Source organism: Ixodes scapularis, unplaced genomic scaffold, assembly GCF_016920785.2.
Source record: "Ixodes scapularis isolate PalLabHiFi unplaced genomic scaffold, ASM1692078v2 PGA_scaffold4__175_contigs__length_147842914, whole genome shotgun sequence".
Taxonomy (NCBI): Eukaryota; Metazoa; Arthropoda; class Arachnida; order Ixodida; family Ixodidae; genus Ixodes; species Ixodes scapularis.
In genome coordinates, this window is record NW_024609879.1 from 55,181,966 (window position 1) to 55,207,637 (window position 25,672).

Sequence of the window (25,672 nt, forward strand, 5' to 3'; positions counted from 1 at the left end):
ATTTTAACACGGGGCTTTTAGCGCACAAACACTTTGTCTGAAGCCTCTTTCAGGACACATTGTGAGGTATTCATTATTACTCAAAGTCGGTGTAGTAAAAGATACAATTAATTACGCCTGAATATGCCGACGGCGCGATGCAATTAATGGCAGCTAGGCAGAGCAGTTCACGTTAACTTTTACCTCATCCTTTATTAGCAATTCAAAACATAAAAAAACGATGCTTTATTACATCACGCGAGTTTATTCGGGGTACTCCCACCGGGGGTTGACGAGCCGTCCTCCCTTTCGTCATCACTCGTGAATTGCTGAAAAGGAAAAACAAAAAGTTGTCAAATTAATTATAGTATAAATATTTAGCGAACTCTAAAGGGGTATTCACACGAGGGAGAAATCCCGGGGATTTCCCCACGGCACGCGCATCCCACGACAAAAACGTCAGGCTTTGCGATGTGCAAAAGCCTTACGTTTTTGTCGTAAGATGCGCGCGCGCCGGGTATAAATCCCCGGGATTTCTCCCTCGTGTGAATACCCCTGAAAGCACTCTTACCGTCTTGCTAAGAATCTTTAAAAGGCGTGTAAAACACGGAATATCCGCACACCATATTTAAAATTGCAGGAGCGAAGACATTTCAATGCATTTTGCACTATTGTTAAAAAAAAAAAAACACGCTGAACATTTTTTATAGACCTCTGTAAAAGACATAAATATTATGTTTATTTGTTTTCAGTTAAAATCATTTTATACACGTTATCGTTCGTTACCTATGTGACTTTTTTGAGACAGCTCAAACCCTTTGTTACGTTCAGGCGGCCCTGGTTAAAAACGAAAGACAGTTATGGCTCTTCTTACTTCACCACCTCACATATATTAATTTCTGCACTAAGAATAAAAAAAAATAAGAACATAATGTGCATATTTGCAAAATTCATTAATATATATATATATATATATATATATATATATATATATATATAATCTTTCTGTGCGGTCCACACATGTCCAAGGTGTAATGAAAGGGAGAAATTGATCATATACCTTATGCAACGTGAATGAGAAGTAAGAACTTGCACGTTACTATAGTCACTGTCTAGGTGAGAGCGGCAGGGTAGGAACTTTAGTTCTTTGCGGCCTCCGGCGCAAACTCCCCTACTTTCGACCGCACCTCGGCGTTCGGTGCAGCTCGAGGGCGTAGCCAAAGAAGGCTGGAAGGCATAGAGGGACTTTTGGAGGCCGGACCCTTTGAAAGACACGCCCTACTCTTCTCATTCTCTCAGGGTAAAAAAAAAAAAATAAAAAAAAAATCTTCAATTGTGCGATTTAAAATATAAAAAAAACTGAAACATGCCTAGTTATTTGCAAGAGGTATTATTATAAAACCATCCCTGGCGAGAGTGGAGAGCCTTATTTCAGTTCTAAAGTGCAGCCGCCCACCACAGACACACACAAGCTATATGTAACAGGAATGATGGATTTCACTTTATTGAGCTGTTCAGATATTGCATTTAAATGTACTACCAATTTTAGGTAATGCTTCGGTAATGTAGTTTATTAGAAGCAATATCTACGTACCACTGTTTACAAAATACGTATTACTGTTTACGACACTAGCCCTGCTGCGGGAGACAGGATTTTCAAACTTTCTTACTGTCTTTCATTGAGAGTCGATCATCAAGATAAAGTTAGCATTCATACTTTTTATTATTCCCTCGAATAAAACGACCCTCTGGCATGCATCGTGTCCCAATTGCTGGCAGTGTTATTTTGTTTTCGTGAATTAGTCATTTTACCTGCCTTTGTTGATCCTGCAACTTATTGTTTTATTTTTAATCTTTTTTTTTCGTGTCATTGCAATAGCGACTTATTGTTCCCCATTTCAGCCTGCTAATACTATACGCGCTCAGGATAAATAGATAAAAATAAAAAAATTAACTACGCGCAAAGCTTAAATGAAAAAAATATTTTATATACGTGTTGACAACTACATCTTGCTTCCTGTGCTCTATCTTTCTTTATCATTTAGCTTCCATTGAACGGTTATTCAAGAACATTTATATTTCGAATTTCAGTGGAGCTTTAGCATTTTATGTTATTTAGTCAAAACTGACTGGAACTTTCGCTACTGCTATTTAAACGTACGACTGGAAAAGAAGAGAACCTCTGGTTGAAACTGCGCTACAAATAATTTCGACAAAAAAAAAAGACAAACAATGTCCGGCTTTTTTTTTTTTAAGTTTAGGGTGTGTTCAATTCTCAAGCATGAAATGAATTCACGGGGAGTGTCATTATTAGTTTAGGTACTTAAATACTCTAAAAAAATGCATCTAATTATTCTCGCCCAAAAAATCGCTTTTTGTGTGTGTGTGTGTTTGTGTTTCCTCTCATTGCAGGAAAACAAAGGGAAAAGTATTGTTGCTGTCATACGTTTTTTTTTAATAGTATTAAGTAAGATTTTCTATCTACCTTCTACAACTTTCTAAATACACGGATTACAAAGAAAAAAAAATTTCGTCAGTTGTTTATACAGTAGGAGTTCAGTCTGCGAGAACATGGCGACATTGTTACCCACTGTAGATGACCAATTTAGCCAGTGCAGTACGAGTGCTCGCCTGGGGTCATCCACGTCCGCCACGCAGTAGTGATACACGACCGCACGCCGGTACGATGCTCATCCAGATAGAAGCCGGTAGATGAGATGAAATGTGAACGAGTGTGTACGTATTTTGTGTGCTTCTTACTGCTAAAATTCCGAATGAATTGGCAGTGTTTTGAAATACAAAATAAAAAAATAAACGGACAGGGGTGGTGACTGAATCCAGGATCCCTGGGTACTGGAGCGCGAGCTTTCGCTGAACGTGCTCCGAGCTGGTGTGGGCTGGCCCACTCGGCCACCGACCCCCCCCCCCCCCCCCCCCCCCCCACATATTAGGCACACGGTCCTCCATATTAAACAAAACTCAATAATTTGGAACGAAAAGGGGGATGTCGACAGAAAATAGGAATAGTCTAAGACTCCTAGTTCCAGACAAGCTTCTCCCGCGTGTCTCAGTTACAAAAAGAAAAAAAAAAGCTTTGAAAAATTTGGTTTGGTTTCTACGTAAATAGATGGCTCACAAAAAACTTATCGTTATAAAAAGAAGAAAACTTAATCTCCAAGTCTTTGTTCCGCTTTGCCGGACGTTCCCGTAAAAAGTGCTGCCTACTATCATGTTGTATGTTATTCCACTCAAAGTTTTATTCAACTGTCTACACCTTTACTAAACGTAACTACGAAAAATTTGTTTAGTGACTGCGGTCGTTCCGAAAATAAACGAAGTATTGCACAAAAGATTTTATAATTTTATGGCTGAACAACGTTTATATTTAGGTGCAGGTGCACATTACATTCAATAAGTTGTAACAAGATGATTCTTTATAGCATCTCACCGAGGAATTGGGTGATATATTCTATGGATCATGACCAGTATAGCGATTCTTGAATTTTTCGTGTGAGCCAGATGACCTGGAGCTCATAACCCCTGCCTATTAGTGAAGTGTTCAACTTAAAAAAACGCCCGAGAACCATGGATTATACTATTCGTCTAATCACAAATTACAGACGCATTTGCTGACAGAACGACAGAATTCATTCGAAGAGTTCTTTTTTTATATATATATGTGAGACAATTCAGTGATTGGCTCAAAAGAATACATAAGTTTTCAAAGTTAGATCACACATTAGTGTCTGGATTATTCCGAAGCTCAAATAAAAATTGAAAAAATAACTGCTTCTCTAATTGTTATATAAGTGGAACGGAAACGAAAGTTTTGCTCTGATTTCTTTGTCTCGATATGGCCTATGTTGTGGCGGCAGCAAAGTAGCACTAGTCTAGACTATTGTTTCTGGGCTGACGGCGGAAACGTCAAGAAAGCTAATATTAAAATGAACAAACAGATTTCCAGACATCTCTTGGTGGCGTCTGTGAAGCTCCGCTAAAATGCCATCACGTCATCGGCCTCTAAGAAGCAGCACCACCTCGCGGCAGTATGGCTCTCCTGTGGAGTTACTTAGTGCTGAATGTTACCTAGCGAAGAACGCTGACTAGTCTACTACGCTGCCTATGTTAACTTAGCTTCCACAGTGCTTCCGCAACGTGAATTCCAGACCATCAAGACCGCCGTTTTTTCGCAGGTGGGAGCTTGATCTGAGAATGCGAGGATTTCTGCCAGACCAAGTATACCACTCCCCCAACCCCGGGGATGCGCTGTGAACAACGCGCTCAAAATACGAAAATATCGCCCCCTATGAATACCTTATATACATGGCTTGCATGCAGGTTTCGCCATTGCTGGGCGCTGAAGGTTCTTTCTAGATACTGGTTCCCTCAAGCCGCGTGTGAAACTAACGCGATGAACCGAGCGCTTGTGGTGTGGCACATGAGAGACCGGCCTGGACGCGAATGACGTTACAGGCAAGCCATAGGTAGAGGCCATAGGGCGTACAGTCCTCGTGTAATACTACCAGGCGAGATCATCATCCGTTGACGCCACCAAGCGGCAACGCTCGCAACTACAGTATCATCGGCCATGCAGGAGACATTGACGTCAATAGCGCGATACGCATTGCGCTCTTCGCTAGCGATTTTGAAGCGAGAGGAAGAGAACTCGCCGTCCCGTCATTTTGTTTCCGTACTTCTTTAAACAAGAGATCGCGGTGATGATGAAAATAAAGAAGAATATCCAAATTAAAGCACTCTTCACAATCCCGTTGAAAATGATTATGCCACTGATATTTTATTTTTATTGTTAAATCTAAACTGACGCACTATATTTATCGTTGTTTTTTCGTTTCATGCGGAGGCAATTTATTTATTAAATTAAATTAGATTATTAGTGAAATTATATTTTAATTCATTTGAATTAATTTAAAAGATTCGTGGAAATGTTTATGGCATATATAGTATTAATTATTGTCGATGGTTATCTCGGCTCAGCTCGCTTGTTGGCATTTACTTTTTTCGCCATTCTTAAGCAAAATCGATGCCTCACCTCCAGTTCCTGAAGGACTTGGTCCATGAAATCCGTCGGATGTTTCCGGTACTGCACCGCTGCAGCGATCGTTTCGCGGAACATCTGCACAAAACCAAAAAAAAAAAAAAAGAAATATACTTTTCAACGTGCGGTACTAAACAAATGACTCTAGGTCACCTGGTAAAGGTCAGACAGATGGCATCTTTTTGAATGCCAGAAACTGAGTTCAATCAATTATACATATAGGTTAATAAATATGCGCATGCAGTTACTCATGTCACAACCGAAAAGACCAGTCGTGATTAATGTCATACAGTTTAAGGCAACAAGACTGAATACAAAAAGGGATGCTGAACCAAACATTTCAGTTTCCAGTATAAGTGACACACGATCTTTTCATGAGCCAACAGCCCACCGGTGTGCGCTAGCACACGCAACGAAATTGATGTCATATTCCCCCATTCACGCATAAGACGACAGAGAAATGTGTGGTCTCCGGGGAGAAAGAGAAAAAAGACGAGTTCTTCATCACCACAGTGTGGTCTTGTGTAAAGCTGGTTCACGCAGACCCGTTTTTTTTTACGTTACGTTACGTTACGTTAGGAAAAATCACCGGGAAATCTGTGCTTCGTATTAAGCGTGGCTACCAATTCAAAGAGAAAGCATGACACGCGACATTCAAAACACGAACGTTTCGGTGACTTATACGTACATAACTTAACGTAAGAAAATGGGGCAGTGTGAATGAGCCTTTACACAGCACCGTTGTCTTACGTTACGTCAAAGTCACGGAAACATTAGTGTGTCGAATATCGCGTACCAGGCTATATTCTTGAATTTGTTGCCACGCTTAGTAGGAAGCACAGATTTCCCGGTGACTTTTCGTAGCGTAACATAACGTTACGTAATAAAACGGGCTTGTGTAAACCAGTCTGTAGAAGGCAGGCGATTAATTAATTTAACAAGGACGTAGCTTTCCCTTGTGATGATCAGAAGCCTGTTTTTATTCACCTCGGGCCCGGGGCTCGTACATTTCACTGTCATCTTTAGCGTAAATAGAGGACTATGACATACATTTAATTTCGTGTGCTCGCGCACACCGGTGGCTGCTGGCTCGTGGAAACATCGTGCGCCGCTTATTATGAGCACTCAAATATTTTGTTCAGTATTCTTTTAAAGTAGAACTATAACGACTTATTCCAATGGGACAGGTCATTGGATTTTAACTGACGTTGGCGTGGAGCGGCTGCACAATCTGGTTACTATATGCGTCATGCTTCAACGCCATTGTGTTCATGTCTCCACCGAGGACAAAATGTTACGTAAATTGATTTGAAAAGAAAAAGAAAAATACGCAGCCTTTCTCTCAGTTAAAAGATACAGAAGCACTTCCAGTTGGCGGATGGTAAATTACCGACAATACACAAGCTCACTTCTAAATCACAACCTTTCGTAGTATCTAGCAACGAGAGAAAATTCGGGAATAACTTGAGCATAAAGGAAGACTGCTCCAATCACCACCAAACTGAACTGGGACGTATAAAAAATATCAAGAATTTAGCGCGAGAAAATGAACCTAAGGTTCTTGCCTATCAAGATTGAAACAAAGAAAGGAATAACTGTGCTGTCTGTCCTTGTCTCTAAGTGTTTTTATTCTTTCTTTGATTCTTGTATTTCCACCGACCCACTGTTTGTTTTTTTGTTTCTAGCCCGAGGCGGTCTTGAAAATGGAGGGGATAATGTCGTCATATTTTTTCCAGTCCCTAAGTAAACATGACAACTAAAAAAAAATGAACTGCGGAAATGACGCCTGCCACGCTGACCTTTTCTTCTTCCTTTCTACATGCTCCACTAAGTGTCTTCCTAAATAATGTTATTTCCTAGAAGGTACACATCTAGAACCTGACAAGGATTGGTGTTCTCAACCAATTCAAGCTTCTGCTTCCCAATCCATTTTCTGTCGACGGTCGCCCAGTCTCATTCCCCATTCCAGTCTCATTCGCCCGAAGCGGGCAATAAAAGCCGTCAGATTTTTCGCGTCGACTCGGATCTGCTCCGAATTACTGATCCGCGACGCCGTTTCTGGTAGCGTGAGAGCAAGGCTTGAATCTCCTCTGCCACATCTGAAAGTCGTTCCCGTAATAGACTTGCAGTTGTCTGGAGGTCGTTTCTAAATACATTTTTTTTTTATTAAAGGGGAATGAAGAGAAATTGTATCGAACTCGTCTTACTCTCTTTACGTTCATTAAAACGCAAATTTGCGGTTTCCCAATTTCCCGGCCAAATATTGCGTCTGGATTTTACAAACCGCGTTTAAAATTCCTATGTTCTGGAACAGTGTTCTAGATGACGTAGTGGCGAGAGCGGCACCCGCTTACAATTGGCCGCGTGATGAAGGTCAACGTAGATGGCCGCGAGTGGCGCTGGAGCTCCGAGCCCTAGGAGAATTCTTGGCAGATGGCAGATGTGCAATGAGCGAAGAAAAAGACGAAGCTGCGGTGGTACGCTTCTTCCGAACGTAGCACCATAGCACTTTTCTTTGTGGTGCAGTGGTGGGGAGTCTTCACCGTTTCGTGTCCGTCTCGGTCATGAATGCAAGAAAAAAGACGGACACACACACTGCTTCTTGGCGGGGTGCAAGCCGGGCTACACGGTCCGCGGTCCTTTGCTGCTTTTAATTTTTGTAAATGATCTAGGATCCTGTAATAAACACACGCGGTCTTTGTTATTTGCTCGTAATATTCAGTTGTTTTCGGCATGTAAAACGGTTGACGATTGTGAAGGTCTTCAACGTAATATAGATTCTATTTCGGCGTGGTGCTTTTCAAATGACCTACTCTTAAATGAGTCAAAGACGAAAGTTATGTCCTTTTCTAGGAAGCGTGAAATTCTGAGTTGGCCCTATGTATTGTATTCCAACGATATTACTCGCGTTGAGGTCATCCGTGATCTAGGCGTTTTTATGGATCCTCGAACGAATTTTAATCATCGCGTGACTACAATTGCGAATGCTTTTTTTAGAGTGCTGGGAGCCATTACACGAGTGACACGCAGTTTTCCTAAACCCCTTGTATTTTACGTTTGTTTTCCTTACTGGTGCGTAGTCGTGTTGAATATGGCTCGGTTGTCTGAAATTGTATTGGAGCGACAAATTCAGGTGTAATTGAGAGTGTTCAACGTAGATTCGTTCGTGTTTTGTTTGATCGTTATTTTCAACCGAATTATTTTTATAGTTATGAGAGGATTTGTGAACTCGTAAAGTTAGACTCGGTGCACAACAGGAGGACAATTCGTGAACTGACATAGTTGTATAAGATTGTAAATGGTACAATTGATTCCCCATAGCTGCTCAGTCAAATCTACTTGAACGTTCGTAAGTCTTGTAGGCTTTATACTTTTTTTTTTTTTGTTTACCCTGCCGAGTTTTACCAGGCTGCACCCATGGCACGCCTAAAACTGACTTATAAACATTTAGAACAGATTTGTGGGAATGCTAGTCTTGATATTTTTGATGAAGAGCGTAAATTATTAAAGTGTGTTGATGCTATTATTTTTTCCTAACGTTTCGCTTTTATTCTGTCTGACATTTTACTGCTAATTGACTCACTGATAAGTGCATCACTAAGGAGGCGTTAAACTGTTGGTGGGCCACTTAAAGTAAGAATAAATAAATAAATAAATAAATAAATAAATAAATAAATAAATAAATAAACAAGGGCAGCGGAAGCACCAGCAATCGTAAGCCGTCGCCGTTTCGTGCGCTAAAGGAGGAGACGCGCAGACTACAGTGGGAACAAAAATCTTAATCGAGAAGACAAACGCCTCGCCGAGACATCAGCGGTGTGCGAAAAACATTTTTAACCGCCCCTTATCCTTCGGGACTATGTTCACATCGTCAATGGCGGAGAGGTTAGGATTCTATAAAGCAATATATTATGACAATTTTTTAGTCTTTTTTCCGTAGTATGTTGCTGGATATCTGTCATGTGCTTGCTGTGTATGTCGATGAAGTGTATTACCACTTTTGAGAGGTCATAAAGCTATGACTTGAAAATATTTTTTTTTTCATATTAGGGGTTGTTGAAGTTTTTGTTCATATTGCATTTTAATGCTTCATGTACTCCCAATCGAGGTATTTTTTCTTCATAGACTGCCTTCCACAAAAGACAATTTGCTATATGTTCGCCGGCTGCAGTGGCAACTTGGCCGTTCCAAACGCGCTCGGCCTTGCGCCTTACATAACCCTGGTCCCCGCATCAGTAACACGATGACAAAAAACAATACACCAGTTTATTGTTCCTCTCACCATTAAAAAAGTAAGAGATTTATTAAGATTTATTTGTCTATTTTTCTCGTTATATCAGTATCGAGTGGTTTCTTTCGCAGCTATTATAAGCGTGCAGCCCAAATGATAGCGTTGCTGAACGACCTGTCAGTACTGGGAAAGGAGCGGGGGGTGGAGGGGGGGGGGGGGTCGATATTAATCAAATGATTTCCATCAAAAATACGCGAACAATGAAAGTACAGGATAGCACACACTCTAGAGACATTAGGCCAAAAGAAAACCTACAATTGTTTTCACATTAGCAATTGTTTTGCGTCGCAAAAAGCTCCAGTCGAACCACAGCAGTAGACGCCGAGCAGCCCCGACGACGAGGCTGACAGGGGCACGTTCCTAGGGATCAGAACAGCAGCGCTACGGTGTCGTCTACGCGCAATATCTTCACGCGGCGGTAGCCGCTCTGGCCAATAGAACTCTCTAGACCACTGTAGTTCTGGAGATTCTGATACGATCATACGACACGTTCACGGTGTGGGAACAAGAGGTAGCAAAACGTCATCATAAGTCATATATGAAGAGGAACAGATATTTAACTTCCCTTTACCAAGCGATTGAAAACTAAAGAAATGAGTAATAATTTGTTGACGCTCTTCTATTATTTACATGATAGTGCGTCTTGTGATTACGATTGAGTTTCGGCTTCAAATACTTCCCGATATTCTTCCGCTCGGTAACCATAGCAACAGTGGCTCTGTCGGCTGCTCGGTTGCTTGTCGTTTCGCGTAGCAGATCGAGACCTTGACCTCGCGGGAGGTTTAGGCTGTGGTTCGTGTTTATCGTCGTTCGATTGTGTTGTGTGCGCCTGTTAGCGCCAGTGTTAGCGGTAACGCATTACAAGCAGAGCGTTACCGGCAATGCGTTACTTTTTCCGTTAACGTTGTAACTTACTCGTTCCATTTTCAAAGCTGTAACAGGGAACCTACTTACGCTACTTATGCCGAGAATCGCGAAAAGTAGTTACGTTACTCGTCGCATATTCTTCCCAAGGCTTAAAAATATTATACTTCAACATTTTTCGCGTTCCTAGGCTCCAAGCCATATAACATATTGTGGCGGCGTTTTGCGTTTTTTTATTGTTAGTATATAGGTGGAACCGTAAAAAAAGATACGGTAATTCTGTTTCGTTTCTCGGTGCACATAATGCTTTTTGAAATATGGCGCTTATGAATTCTTGTAACGTCAAAAAAGTAAAATATATTAATTCATAACTAAAAAGTTACGCAAAAGTAAGTGGTGTTACCTTTTAACAGAAGCGGAACATGCAGCAAAGAACAAACACGCCATCGACTTCGACAGAAGTTTCGTACTGGACACCAAATGAAACTGGAAAAAAAACTAATTTTTTTAGAGTCATGGCATATTCAGCATACAAAGAACAACCTGAACCGGTCCATCGGTACCCTCCCAATCAGTCATATTCACGGGCTTTGAGGAGCCACAAAAAGAAGAAGACGATTTTAACGGCAGCGACAAGGAGAAGAGAAAGACGAACATCCAGCCAAATCAGTCACCCGGGAACACCGTGCCCATGAACAAGCGACCGAGCAGGCCGCGAAACCATCAGGCGAAACGTCGGACTATTTAAACACAGTTGGTTAGAGTATCTCCAGCTTCTTTGAAAAGACTCACCTAAACAGGCAGGTTTTTGCCGAAATGTTTACTTTTCAATGACTAACCATAAAGGTAACGCGTTCCTTTTCTTTTGAAATAACGCAAGGCGGTAACGCGTTACGTTACTTTAGAACAGGGTTGGGCAGAAATACTCAATGTATTTGGAAATGCAAATACTTGGATACATAAAAATATTAGCTAAAATAATGATACTCAAATATATCGGTAAAACTGTATCGCAATACGTATCGGAAATACATTTTAAATAGAGGCAAAAAGTCCTTGAAAATACAAATACAGGAATACATTTTGGGGAGGGTAGAAATACAAATACAGAAATGCTGATACTGTAATACATTTTTCACATTTGTTTGAGACTCCAACTGAAATGAAGCTTGAAGTTTGAAGTGGAAGTTTTTGATCCCGAAATTACTTCCCTGTAGGTTTGGCACTTTGCCTTGAAGGTGGTGATTTCGGACGACGAGAGGTCTCCAATGGGCTCAAAAGAATGTTCCATCAAGGACTGACCGCGGTCTCTTCTCTGAAATCCTGTCTGTCTGACGAGGGATGCGAAAAAACTTTGACCTCTAAATAAATTCTATGCCGCTCTAAATCCCATCAAAACGTCACCACGCCGCTCTCCAATATGGACGCCCCTGTCAACACTGGTCATATGACTTCACGGTGGAATGAACTGGTATTCTTTATCTGTAGGTATGGCATTGAACATGAAACTTTACTACGCTGCTGTATGAAAGTACAATACATACTTTCGTTGTGGGCTGCCTCATTGAAGATCGTGCAGGCAGTGTCATTTGGAATTTTAGAGAATAGTGGGCCACCTGAAGCATCCTGCAACACATGTCTTATCTTCTGTTACGGTTGAAGAAACAATACGGTGGCATCCCTGTTGTGAAGGTCCTTCCTGCCGACCCTCCGCCACCGACGCATGGATTGCAGTCCTCAAGTTTCGCCTAGTATCATCCAAACAGAAACCTCGTGGATTGCGACCTGATATGGCCGGCACAGGTGCGAGCTCTCCGAGAAAGAATGCGCTCGAGACCAGTCGCAAGTGTATATGTCTGGCCTCCTTCTTGAGTTCCGGATCACCAGAGCAGCGGGTCACTTTCATGCCGGCTGATGACGTACCCTTAAGCCGTGCAATATTACGGTCGCAAGCGCAAACGCATTTGAATTTGTGTTGAACTTCACTGCGTGAGTCATCCTACTATTTCAGGTCAACCACCGCCAGGCTCGTCCTGCAACGAACTGTGACTCAGCTTTGCCGGCTGGGTGTACTGTGTACGCTAAGGCAAAAGTGACGTTTATAAGGGACATTGGATGCCAGCAAACAACGACTCAAGAAATCCCTGCCTAAGGACTTGCGGCAGAAAATGCTACGACTCCACTCCTGGCACGCCGCCTGGTTCGAGTCCCCGACTACGCAACACATTTCAGAAGAGAGAAGAGAACGCAAAGAAAATAGTTTGGAGAATCGGAAGGAACCTTGGTCAGCATAGTAACAACGCCCCAGCATCTCCTTGACCCTAATGCCTTGAGTGGTAAAAAAAAAAAGTGTTCGGGCTTGTATTTTGTTTTAGGGGGGGGGGGGGGGTATTTTTTATGAAATGTAACGAAATACATTTCATCCTGATTGTATCGTGATACAAAGAAACATTCCAAATGTATTTCGATACAGAAATACAGATACCGGTGAAAGAAATGTATCGCGATACAGAAATACAGATACGAAATGTATTTCTGAAATACTATTGCGGAACATTTGTATTGTGATACTGCCCAACCCTGCTTTACAAGTAAAGGGAAACGTGTTTCGTTACTTTTTTTTGTAACGCCTACAACACTTGTCACCACCCGCCATGTCCATTATATGCGTTGTGAGACGCTGCTGCAACATCGGCGCACGCCTGGGTCACGTCTGTTCCAACCACTTTCTTTCGGGATACAACGGGATCAATATTCAAGTGCGGCGAAGCCTCGGCCTGGATTTTTCGAAGAGGCTACTGTTTCATGCTACAGACAGGATTTAGTCCATCTTTAAGGTGTCTGTGCTGATAGTCGTTAATGATACAGAGCATTTTTAAAAGAGCTTCCTCACTTAATGCCAAGTTTATTTGCTCCCCCTCGTAGTCTTCTATCAAAGCTCAACAGCACAGTGTCTGCAAATTCTTACTGTCCCATCTTTTTTCCCCCCTAGCAAGATGGGCATTGTCCATTTGAAATGTGCAACTGGCAACAGGAGCTTAGGAACACCCATGCTAAGCTGAAATTTTCTATTTTGTGTGTATGTGTGACACCTTGCCTTGAAAAACCTTGGCCTTGCCTGTTCCTGAAAAGGGCTTATTTCAAGCCAGTCTTCTGGACATTATTAGTCATGGCTCGTACAGCATGTAGAGTGCTCAGTAAGTGTTTAAGAAACACAAAAACTGTCCGTTTTCATGGCGGAGCTGTTATGGTGGAAGCCGAGCAAACGTTTCGTGACGTGGCTCTCCACAGGCCATCCAGAACTGCTACGTGAATAGGCCATTGTTCAACTTCCTCCAGGATAGTATTCCCATAAGAAAAGACACGATTTGTGCGTTCTGTATAAGTTTATTAACATTGTATGTGACACTTAGAAATCATACCTTATTTACATCAATGCTAGCGCAAAGACCCTTCCTGAAGACACATACTGCACTCCTACGTCCCAATGCTGCACAGAGTTCTTGAGATAGGTTGTAGAGAAAAATATTGTAATTATATTAAACAGCGAATACTTTGTTTATCTGGTTTTCGCAAGCCCAGGAAGGCAACTTCAGTCACTTTCACAGTGGTATTTCATATTCAGGCAAATGTTGGTTTCCTACTAGAAAAAATATCTAGTTTATAATAGTCTAAATAACAAACAGCTCACAGAGCCATATTTAGGACAAAAAGATATTTTCTCTTCACAAATGTCAAACTTGAAAAATGTGCTAAACTTTTAATTTCATTGTGTACGACGCTCAGATTTGTAAGAAATCAAAACTGTTCACCTACTGCGATTGTTACCACTCCCTTGTGCGGATTTCTACTGAGGCAAATTGTCTGTGTTCTTAAGTTGCTAATAAACGCACGTATCTGTGCGCAATGATTCATTTAATTGTACATTACTAATAAATGGATACATGGAAATATATTTATTTCGGCTCAGGGAGCCGCGGCGCCGCAGAAAGGCAAACAGCCTCTACAGTGAAGGTACGCGGAGCCGCGTCCAACGACGCTGAGATGGCATTTTACAGATGAAAACAAACTCTGATGATGGTTTAAATGAAGCATGCGGACGAGGGTCGGGTGTTTATGCTGATGCATATAAAAAGGGTAAAAAGAGTTAGGCCCAGGAGCAAGCTTTGTGAAGGTGGTCTCCACGGGGCCGCCATGGGCGGCTGACTTCTAGCAGGCCGGTCTTGAGCGCCTGGCGACGGCTCCCGGCTTGCCTGGCTCGCAGACGAGCAGGCCGAATTTTGGGTGACGCAGGGCGTCCAGCACTCCCGTGGTGAGGCTCCAGAGTTTGGTGACGTTGTTGGCCGGGCGGTGGTCTTCGAGAAAGCAGGCCTTGATGTCTCCCAGCCTACGGTCGAGCTTGCAACCTAGCGGCCTGAGATCTGGCTTGCTCTTCTTTCGTCGTTAAGCTTGTGCAACGAAGTCGAGAGCCCGCACAAGCCGTGCTTTTGCCGTCGATGTCTTCGCCGTCCCGTTACTATCGTTGTTGGACGACCGACTTTCTTTCGTTTGACGTAACGGGATGTCGGTGTACGGCTCGAAACCGAGAATCCGATTGCGATGTAAGAGGCGACGCTGGAGCTCAGGGAGGTCGGCCGTCTTACAGTTATCTGAGCAAAGTATCAGACGTTAGATGTCATCCGGGAAGTGTGCCAAAACTGACTCGATCTTGCTCAGTCCAGGGTAAGGGTTTTGTGCCGTAGCGTTCTAAAACCTATTCGCGCCAACAGTTTTTCGATCTGTGTCATCACGTGACACGACCCGCCGGAGCAACTCGGATCCATTTGAGTAAGATTTATAACACGTCCCTTTGACCTGCGCGCGCGACATCATTATGGCGAAGATGTTGGAGCGACGTCTGACGCTCTGAATGCGCCCATCGAGTCAGGTCTACGTTTCCATTGGTTACTTATCGTGACGTTTTTGTAGAAATGAGTGGGAGCTCGCCTAAAAACTGAAATTATACTTTTTACGCCAGTAAACGAATCCGGCCCTTCGAAGGAATGAATATGTAATAAAGGACGAGAATTCCAAATAGACATCTAGCTAAACATTTCGAGAAAAAAAAAAAAAAAAAACTTTCACTACTCGTTTAAACCTATTATGTCATAGCCGATTCGGCAGCGGAAGAGATTTGCCTCCGCGTCGGGCTGGTGGTCCCGGGTCGTCTCTTCTCTCTCGCTCTTCCGTGGCGCACTCTCGGAGAAAGCTGCGATCTCTATTCGCCGAGATACTGAGGAAGAGGGGAAGACGATAGCGGGGGGGGGGGGGGGGGGGTTTCAGAACGCCAATATCTAATTGGAATGATTAGTAGGTTTAACCTAAAGCTATAGCTGCCTTTGGCTTCCCTTGGTGAAAAGTCGTTCAAAATCAGTATACTAGAAGTAAACTGAAGTATGCTTAAAGTATACTTTCAGTGTGGTATTCGTACTTTATGTATACTTTAAGTGTACTTCAATTATACTCTCAGTAAAAATGATCTTGGACTGAAAGTATACTCGTTCGTACAAAACTAGTGCATGTAGTACAATCGTGGTGCCCGTGGTAAAAAAGTATTTTCAAATCAGTATACAGGAAATGCACTGAAGTATACTAAAGGTCAACTTTCAGTGCTTGCAATCGGCGTACTCAAACTAATATATATATATATATATATATATATATGAAGTTTTTTAACTGCCAGTGTAATTGACCCTGCTTAAACTTCGATTTTAAAGGGGCTATGGATAAACTCTAGCCCAATTGAAACAATTTGCGAAAAGGCGACGTGTTTTGCGTTATTCACAGCTAAAAGTCTGGCCTTTCGTCGCCTGATTAAAAAACAGCGCGCTGGACAGAACGCAGGATGTTATGCTTTCGTAGTCGCTTCGGACGCAACGTTGGAACTTGGAAGTATGATGCTGGAGCATCCACCAAAGGCACGCTGCCAGAAGTGTGCAAGTTTGTTCATGCTGAATGCGACAGCACTTTATGAGGGTTGTAACTTCACTAGAAAATTAAATAATGCACGTAACTTCAATATGAAAAGTTTTCACTAATAAAAACAAACATTCCATCACCAAAATGCCATGTCAAAACTGCTAAGTCACTCTCCACTTTCTTCGCCCCTGCTGGGCGTGGTTCTTGAATCGGGGGAAGAAAGTGCAAAATTTCTTAAATAAATATCTTTAAGCCCCTTGCTGTTTCGTGAATACATTTGATTGGGTGAGGCTTTAATAATGACTGACTCTAAAACAGCAATAGTGAAAAAGGTAACTTACGGATTTTAGTTCGTTAATAGAAATGTTGCCACGGTTATCCACTATGTGATGTCCGCCGAGTCGCACGACACACTGAAGGCTGCATCAACGTGGCAGTGAGCCCTTTTTTTTCTAAGATACCTGTTCATTAAAAAATATCACCGGTATAGCTGACATAACGTGACAAACGAATGTTTCATTTCTCATTTTATTGCAGACTACGTGGTCCAAAAGTTCCCACGGGAAAGGACCGGTACTGTAAGAGCATACTTACGTCGCAAATGCAACATGGACTATACGCCTCGAAAAAGCACAAATAGAAAAATTAGCTACATTGTACGCCACGGAAAGTAGATTTATCTAACTTGTCATTAATTATTTTAGCTAGTCATTTCTTCAATATTTATCAGTTCAAAAGTCTACTTTTATTTCAAAGAAAGCTTTTATTTTCCCTGAACTGTATTTATTACCTTTATTGAAAAATAAATATTTACTGTAAAATCCGTCAGCACTATTCAGAAGCTAGACTAGCGAGGGCAATTGCACCAAGTGTTTGATGATGCTGACACAAAAGCATGCACATATCTTTGTTTTCGAAGTGCACTGCTACTTGCGTGCTGCCTAATAGGCTAGTAGACCAATTACGTTTGCGGATAATCCAGTGTTTTTGTAATGCAGTTCTCAGCGCACTATACGCTGTTTCAGATATCTGCATCCACAGCAAGCAAAAGGACAGGAGGCAAAGGAAACCACGGCTAATAATGGGGACATAAGATGCTCCACCTTGCATAGTCACATGCAGCGCCAATCAACTTCTGAACCGCATAAGCGAAGTGGTGTTATGAATGGAAGCGTGCTCTGAAATGGGATGGAGAAATCGGCGCCTTCATGTAACAACCTCAAGCTTTCACCGAAAGTGTTTAATGGTGTATATTTATCTTGCGAAACTCTAAGGCATCTCAGTTCACGTAAAAAGAGCTTGACAATTGCAACAACGAACACGCCAACGCAGTCGATCGAGAGGTCCACACTGTAAAAAATCGACGTGAATTTTACGTGTCTTTTCTTCGCCAAAAAAGACGGGCACGCTCATTGTTTCAAAATACGAGGTTGACCTCATTATTTATTTGCCGCGAGAGCCGAGCCTTCCAGAAAAGCCTAAATGCCAAGAGTGCAAGCATGCGCAGATGAATCAGAATAGCTTTGGCAACGAAGGAGAGGTTGCTTGATATAGTCTCGGTTTTACACTGAAAAAGAAAACCTAAAGTTTAGATAAAACCTAAGATTGACTAAATATTTGTTATTTTTTACAAAATTATTATAGTGGCATTATTATTAATAATATATAGCGATTTGCTTAGTTTTGTTTTCAAAAACACAAGGAACAAAAAGTGAAAGCCGTTTACAAATCCCTGTAACGCCGAATTGGAGCGCAGCTCTTGAGGAGGAGGAGTGAAGGGTACTGAGGGGAGGGTAGACCCCTCCTCCTTCTCCTCCTCCTCCCCTCATTCTTTAATATGCTCCGGGGGGGGGGGGTGTCGCGTGACCGGGGAGGGGGGTCACGTGACCTCGGGGAGGCGTGACCTGGGGTCACGTGACCTTGGGTGTCACATGGGGGTCACCTCAAGGTCACGTGACCCCCAAGGTGACCACCACGTGACCTCAGAGGGGTCACGTGACCTGGGGGGTCACCTTGGGGTCACGTGACCTTGAGATGACCTTGGGAGGGGTCACGTGACCTCGGGGGTCACGTGACCTCAGAGGGGTCACGTGACTTGGAGGTCACGTGACCTTGGGGGTCACATGACCTTCAAAGGGTCACGTGGGGTCTTGGGGTCACGTGACCTTCAGATGACCTTGGGAGGGGTCACGTGACCTTCAGGGGGCCACGTGGGGTCACGTGACCTTGAGATGACCTTGGGAGGGGTCACGTGACCTGGAGGGGTCACGTGACCTGGAGGGGTCACGTGACCTTGGGGGTCACGTGACCTTGGGCTGACCTTGGTTACGTCGACGCCGACGCCGACGCCGACGGCGACGCCGACGCCGCTCAGGCCGGGAACGGGCCCTTAAGAGCTGCGCTCTAAAAATAGACTTTTGAAGACTGCGCAAGGACCATCGCTATTGCAATCAGCTTCCGTTCGACCGCCGTTAGAGTTCCGGAAGCTTCGAGCATCGCTCCCTTTTTACGTTTTAGCCGTTTTAGCGGATATTTCAGATATCTTACTTACGAATGCCGTGTTCAAAAATAGCAAGCGATTACTGAGAGCTGAAAGACGCTGCTGCGTCTTACCAACGGAAGTAGGTGGCGGACAGTAATGGCCGGCTGGTACAAGTGCCGGTGACGAAGTTTCTTTGGTTTCTGCGAAGTGCACCACTGTTTCAAACTTTGTCGGCTACCGTGTGCTTGCTAAGCTATGCTTGATTCTAACTATGATCCACCCGGTGTTATTTCGTTATTTAGAAAGAGCGTATCTCCTACAAAACCTGTCCGGATCTCTCTGCAGATTGAAAAAGAGAAAGCGACGGAACCGAGGGCCAGCCGAGGGCCTGTTCTGGGCGCCGTCCTACGACGCTCGCCCGACAACGCTTTTGCGGAGCGTTCAATTGCAGTCTGACGGCAGTTCAAGCAATCACCAGTCATGCTAGTTCTGACGTGTGGTCCCCACAGCCTCTCGCCAACGATTTGTTTCATAAAGCGGGAGCGAGAAAAACGTTACAGGAGCGAGCAGCATGATTTCTTGCCTGTGCTGATGCCTGCGCCGTAGAGACGCGCGGTCTCTTTGCGTATGCCGAAGCGGCACGCTTACCAAGTTTACGACTGTGTGATGTAAATAAAGTGAGTTTGGATGTCACGTTTCTTAGTGGGGGCGAAAGCCGCTACAAAAAGTAGAACAGTTAGAGAAAGCAAAAGCATAAAAAAATGCGAAAAGAACCTGAATATTCGATGAAGTGGAAAGACTATCAACGTACCAACTTGCCCTGTTATTCTTTCTGTCAGAGATTAATAGCCAATTGTAATATATTAAATAAATTCCAACTTTTAATTGGTTACATATTAGTGATTGATGCAGTACAGCCCTACTCTGCTCTAGTGCTTTTATGATATCAGGTAATGTGTAAATATGAAGGATAGTTCATAGCAACCATTTATGTCCGACCCATTATAGTGAATCTTTTCTCTAAAAGCTCGAAGTTATAGAAAAAAAATGTGCTCATTATACATTAGGCCCCACCGCTGAATGTGTAACAGCATGTGACTTGTACGTATGTTTTCAGCGAAAGAAAAGGATGCATTAAAAAGGGCCAATCATTTTGTTTTTACTGTGTTTGAGCTTCTTTCAGGTACACGCAAAATGTGGGTGCTACGTCTAAAAGAGTGGAATTGACGTTTCCCGCAGCGCTGCAGGCCTAACTCAGTTTAACTAGGAGGTTGCAACCTATGGGAACCTGGGGAACTGCATACCAAGAGTAAAAGTGACGTCAGCCCACTGATCTCTATTATAGGTAGGTGGATGGTGCAATGAGTAGACAGGTATGAAGCCACCGGAAGTAAGCGGCTTGTCCCGAAAGCGAGCGCTTGACAGGTTTTGCAACTCTCCCGAGTGCTGGTTTGAACAGCGTTCAGGGCGCTGGGTTTTTTCTTGTCATCCCAAGAGAGCCTGCTTGTTGCGGAGTAACAGTGCTTGCGAGCCCGAGAAGTCTCCTGGCAAGCCATTCGTTGTGAAAATTTGAGAGATTCTAGATTATCAAGTGTGCGTATGTCCCACGTTCAAATGCCTTATTCTTGGGATTTAATCCTGAACTAATCTCTGGAGCGCACTGGCACATGCGGAGAAGCGCACTGAACAAAGCAAATCCATCGCAATGGTGATTTTCCGAGCGCTTTGAAAGGTTTGAATGGCATAAACAACTATTTTGGCGAGCCCGATATTTCATACATTTTATGAAGTGTTAGTGTTAGGAACACTTTGCAGGTAAAAAATTTCGCAATCAGGAGTAATCTTCAATGCATTCGTATCCATGGGATTACTTTTTGCATTACCAATTTTTAGCAATTGCGATAAACTCGTGAAAACTAAGCCTTCGCAAAAATTAAGTCGTTTACAGTAGTACAATTCATCTTGAAACCAATACCGAATACCGTATTATACTCAACTTCCAAAATAAAATTTTAGTATTAGCACAGCCTTGAAAATAGCCATTCTCGGATGTTTTCGTTGTGGCCTTCATCAATTCATGTGTGCTTTAAATGTAGCAGCTGCAACCTTGAATCTGGAAAAGGCTATTGTTTATCACACATTTTCTTTATGGTGCTCAAGGTTTGAGGTAATACACGTTGTGACCTGCAATGGACACTACTACCATTAGCATAGCCCTGGGCATGCAAAAAAGGCACACCACCAATGTCTGACGTATCGGGCTTTCAGAAATAAAATTGTCCTATTTTCCACACCCTTGTGTCAGGATACAGTTGTTACTATCTTGCCCTTCTCACATACTGGTCCTTTGAGCGAGTAATGTGATGTTATATCATAGGGTGGCATAGGGTAATTTTCTATCCTCTCTTTACGCAGGATGTAATGGCACACCATCATCACAAAGGAGAGTGTACAGTGAGGCAGGCTCGGAAACTTGAATAAAGTGATAAGTAGGATTTCAATTTCTGTTTTATCAATTACGTGAAGTACACTGATCGCAACTTTTGTATGCTGCACATACAAACTTTCAGTTAAAAATGCAATGCACCCTTTTTTATGGCTTTTCTCAAAGTTTCAGAAGACACTGGTACATCATTTTCACGGGGAATGTTTGGAAATAGAGCTGTTAAAGATTACCTCGTAATTTTCACGTACATAGCCGCAAATCAAAATGACGACTTTCCTAATCAATGTAGGAAAACGGCAGTACATTAGTTTCACGAGGGAAGATTTGAAAATGATTCAATTGTCATTTTTACGTCTATGCTCGCAACTTAAAAATTCGGCGCTTTTTTTTTTACAACTTTTCCCACACAATTTCATAACATGATTGTACGTTATTTTGACAAGGAATGTTTGGAAATAGAGCTGCCAAGAGTTCCCTCGTATATTTCATGACTCATTTTTGAGAGTGCATCTCCCGATGGTGGCGCCTCTGCATTATCATCAATTAAGTTGTCAACGGCGTTTCTTAACATTTCACGAGAATGGAGCTATACGTCATGAAATTTCACAAGTGGGAATCGAGCCGTCGAAAAAAAACAGCTTTAAAAAGTCAGCTTTTTAAATGCATGCGCCGATATTTTTGGCCAATATTAGACCGTTCTTTCCATTCGGAACGCCCGACATGCAAAACGTCCAAGATAACTTGCACCCTACTTTAAAAAAAACACCGGCGCCCTCTGCAGGAGTGAAATTAACTATCTGTCGTTAGCAAGCGTCTTGCAAAAGTGCCCAGATATTTTTAATACACCTGGTTATCTAAATAATTAAGATTAATTACCTCACCTATTAAACATTCTTTCAACGGCTGAGGTTCCATTTGTAAAGTTGCAGGGCGCATCGAGAAACACCCAATTAAAGTGTTTGCAACATGATAGGCTTTCGTGATTTTTTTACGGCCTTCCAAGATCGCACTATCGCACCGGGGTCCTAAAAATTTCTGGACCTGTCAATCTTGAGTTGAGCAATTCGCCAGAGAATTGGTCACATGATGTCAGAGTTCGCTCACGTGACGTAGGAGCAACTAATTAGTCAATCGATCTAGATATCAGATTTTTGATAATCGATAAATTTATATTCGACCGATGATCGATCATCGGCCGATAGTCGATCATCGGCCGATCATAGACCATCGCTAGTTGCACGCGTCGGTGACGTCATGTCACGTGACAAGTGCGAACTTCAGATCCTCAAAAAAAGGCTTTTAAAAAGAATTTCAGCTCGGTTTCGAACGAGCGACCTTTTCCTAAGTAGCCCAACGCGCTATCCAGAACGCCATACCTGCATTTTGTTCTTCTTCAATGCATGGATATCTTTACAAGTGACGTAACACGTTGATACTTATGTGTATATATATACATTTGTAGGACATTCACTTTCACACCTTATTTACATACGAATGTCACACACATACCTTATATATGGCATCTTGTACATGTGGCCAGTGGGTGTGATAAATTTAGACACAGAAATTGCATCGACAAGTGTAATGCAATGGTCACAAAAGGATATATCGTCAATAGATCATCTCAGAAATCTAAGAGACACAGACATGCATCGAACAGGCAAACCACTATGGTTGACTGACAGCTGAAGCGTATACGCTCCTCACTAGCGCTACCTGTCCTAGAAAAGGAGATTTTGTCGTACGGGGTTTTTCTGCATGTCTATCGATCATGCGACATCTCCATAGACTATGAAGTCCCAACAGAGCGAACATGTCGTACGGGACGGTTTCGTTCTCAGCGAATGGGAGGAAGCGAATACTGTAGTCATTAAGAATTGGATCTTTTTTTAGCGTGCGTTGCAGAACATAAAAAACAAACAAAAAAAACGCGTCGTTGCAATAAATAAAACAGTACTCTGGGTTTCTGGCTTGTTACAGAGTCTGCAATTAACAGACCACGGTACAAATATTCATTTTTCATTGAGGTAAGTTTTACTGGCAGGGTTGATGTAGGCAATTAGAGGAAGAACGTATACGTTGCGGGAGGAACGCCCCTTTTTCTTGACTCTTTTGGGAACATCATTGATGGGTTCTAGCGTGAAACGGGTACGATAGAGTGGTAGAGAAAACTAGCTTTCCGTAATATTCCACGACAGTGTCTTCCTCGACACGCTAAACAAATATTTCAATGAAAATTGTATTTTCAGAAAATTTATGCTATTGACTACTTCCCTTAAAAATCCCCAGGGCCTATTTTTTTACGTTTCGCCCGTTGAAATAACAAGACAACTTAAACTCTCAGCAAGGCGTGATTAGAGTATGACTATAAGGAACTCGTCATTTGCATTTTTAAAGAAAAAGAATCTTGACACGAACTGGCGGACAAAGATCTGGTGGTTTAGGACATAGTACTAGAGCACCAGATTTGAGAGGGAGGAAAAGGTTGTCCCTTTTTACACGTTCCCACGTTAAGCACCACATCAAAGTGGCGAATATTCTATGGAATGTTTGGATGTCTTTCGAGCGCAATGAAGCATTTGAATAACGCACATAAGTTTCGAAGCGAGGAACATATTGCACGCACTTGCTCTAGTAAAAACTGGAAATGCCTCTACCTTTCCACGCATCAGCCTTCCTTTTCAGTATGGTCGCAAGAGAGGACCAGTACGTCGAGCTACTACGAATTTGTGAGAGCGGTACTCCAAGATATGTGATCGGACACTGATTCCACTCTATCCCTGCAAAAAAAACGTGGTTTTGTGGCCCAAGAACTGCACCATAATCCGTTGCATTTAGATGGATTCACTGAAGCCCCTGTGATTGCGCAGTAACGCGCTGTTTGATCAAGCGCTTTCTCGACACTCTTTTTTTATTTTATTTATTTATTTAAAAGTTCCCTCAAGGCCCGAAGGCATTACAGAGGGGAGCGGGTTACATCAATAGAATTCAACAACATACAATGAATAACAACCTATGAATGTAAAACAAATGTACATATTAGTGAAACGCTGAAATGTGAACATTGTTAAGGCAATTTTTGAAAGCAACGCTGTCAGATATTGATACCACAGACGCTGGAAGGTGGTTCCACAACACTGTAGTTCGGGGTATGAATGAATTGTGCAAAGTAGTAGTGTTACATGAAGGTACGCCCATCTTGTGTCGGTGATCAAGACGCTGTGATATGTAAAAAGGAGGTGCTAATAACTTGTCACGCAAAGTATGATTGTGGTAGTAGATTTCGTGAAACAGGCACAAACGAAAAACTTCTCTACGCGATGCAAGATTAGGCAAGTTCAAACTTGATTTCATGGATGTTACGCTGGCAGTGCGGTGATAATTAGTAAGTATGAATCGGGCGGATCTATTTTGAATTGCTTCAACTGCAGATGTTAATACGTCAGTACCGGGGTCCCAAATTGAAGAGGCATATTCTAGTTTGGTGCGAACAAGTGTTTTGTAAAGAAGTAGTTTAAGTGATAAGGGAGCTGCTGAAAAATTTCGTTTTATGAAACCCAGCATACGATTGGCGTTACTTGTTACGTATTGAATATGAGTTTCCCAGGACAGATTGGATGAAATATGAACCCCCAAATATTTGTAGGTTGTTACTTGTTGTAAAGGAGTGTGGTTTAGGTAATAACAAGAGACATCACTCTGAAGCCGAGAAACCCTTATTACCTTACATTTGTTAGTGTGAAGCTGCATATGCCATAAGTCACACCATTCAGATACACGGTCAAGGTCACACTGAAGAGAAGAAACATCGGATTTGTTAGTCACTTCACGATATATAACACAGTCGTCAGCAAACAAGCTAATCGAAGATGAAACACAGGAGGGTAAGTCATTGACATATATAAGGAAAAGAAGAGGACCCAGTACAGACCCCTGCGGCACTCCGGACGTCACAGAAGCTGAAGGAGAAGACGTGTCATTCGCAAATACAAACTGAGACCGGTTAGTTAGGAAGGCGTGAATCCAAGATAGTGTAGCGGAATCAATGCTGAGTTTGCTTAGCTTATGAAGTAGTAGACTATGTGATACCTTATCAAATGCTTTAGCGAAATCGAGGAATATGCAGTCAGCTTGGGAACTTCGATCAAGAATAAGGTGAAGGTCGTTAGTGAAGGTTAGTAGCTGGGTTTCACACGAAAATGACTTACGAAAACCGTGTTGGGCGGGAGAAAAGAAGTTATTAGACTCCAAAAAGTTTACTAAATGTGAAAAAATGACGTGCTCAAGAATTTTGCATGGGATGCTTGTTAGCGATATGGGACGGTAATTAGAAGGAGAATGTTGATCACCCGTTTTGTGTATCGGCACCACCTTTCCCACCTTCCAGTCGTCCGGCAAATACCCACAATTAAGAGACTGATTAAATAGTTTAGAAAGTATTATTGAAGAATATTCTTTGGTACTTTTTAGGAATTTTGAATTAATATCATCTACTCCCGCGGAACACGATATTTTTAAATTATCGATTACATTAACAATTCCACAAGCATCAATAGCGACCGGGTACATAGGAACAAATCCAGTATGTTGAAATGG

At 42.4% G+C, this 25,672-nt stretch overlaps 1 protein-coding gene across 1 annotated transcript in view; it reads right to left on the reverse strand.

Annotated features, from left to right (window-relative positions):
• Positions 1-233: 233 nt before the first annotated feature.
• LOC115308854 (rab-like protein 2A) overlaps positions 234-25,672 on the reverse strand; it is a 215,112-nt gene continuing 189,673 nt past the window's right edge. The window contains exons 6-7 of the mRNA XM_040222881.3: positions 5,030-5,113; positions 234-308 (exon numbers count right to left, since the gene is read on the reverse strand). Coding sequence (XP_040078815.2) covers positions 234-308; positions 5,030-5,113 — 159 coding nt within the window. The remainder of the gene's footprint in view (positions 309-5,029; positions 5,114-25,672) is intronic.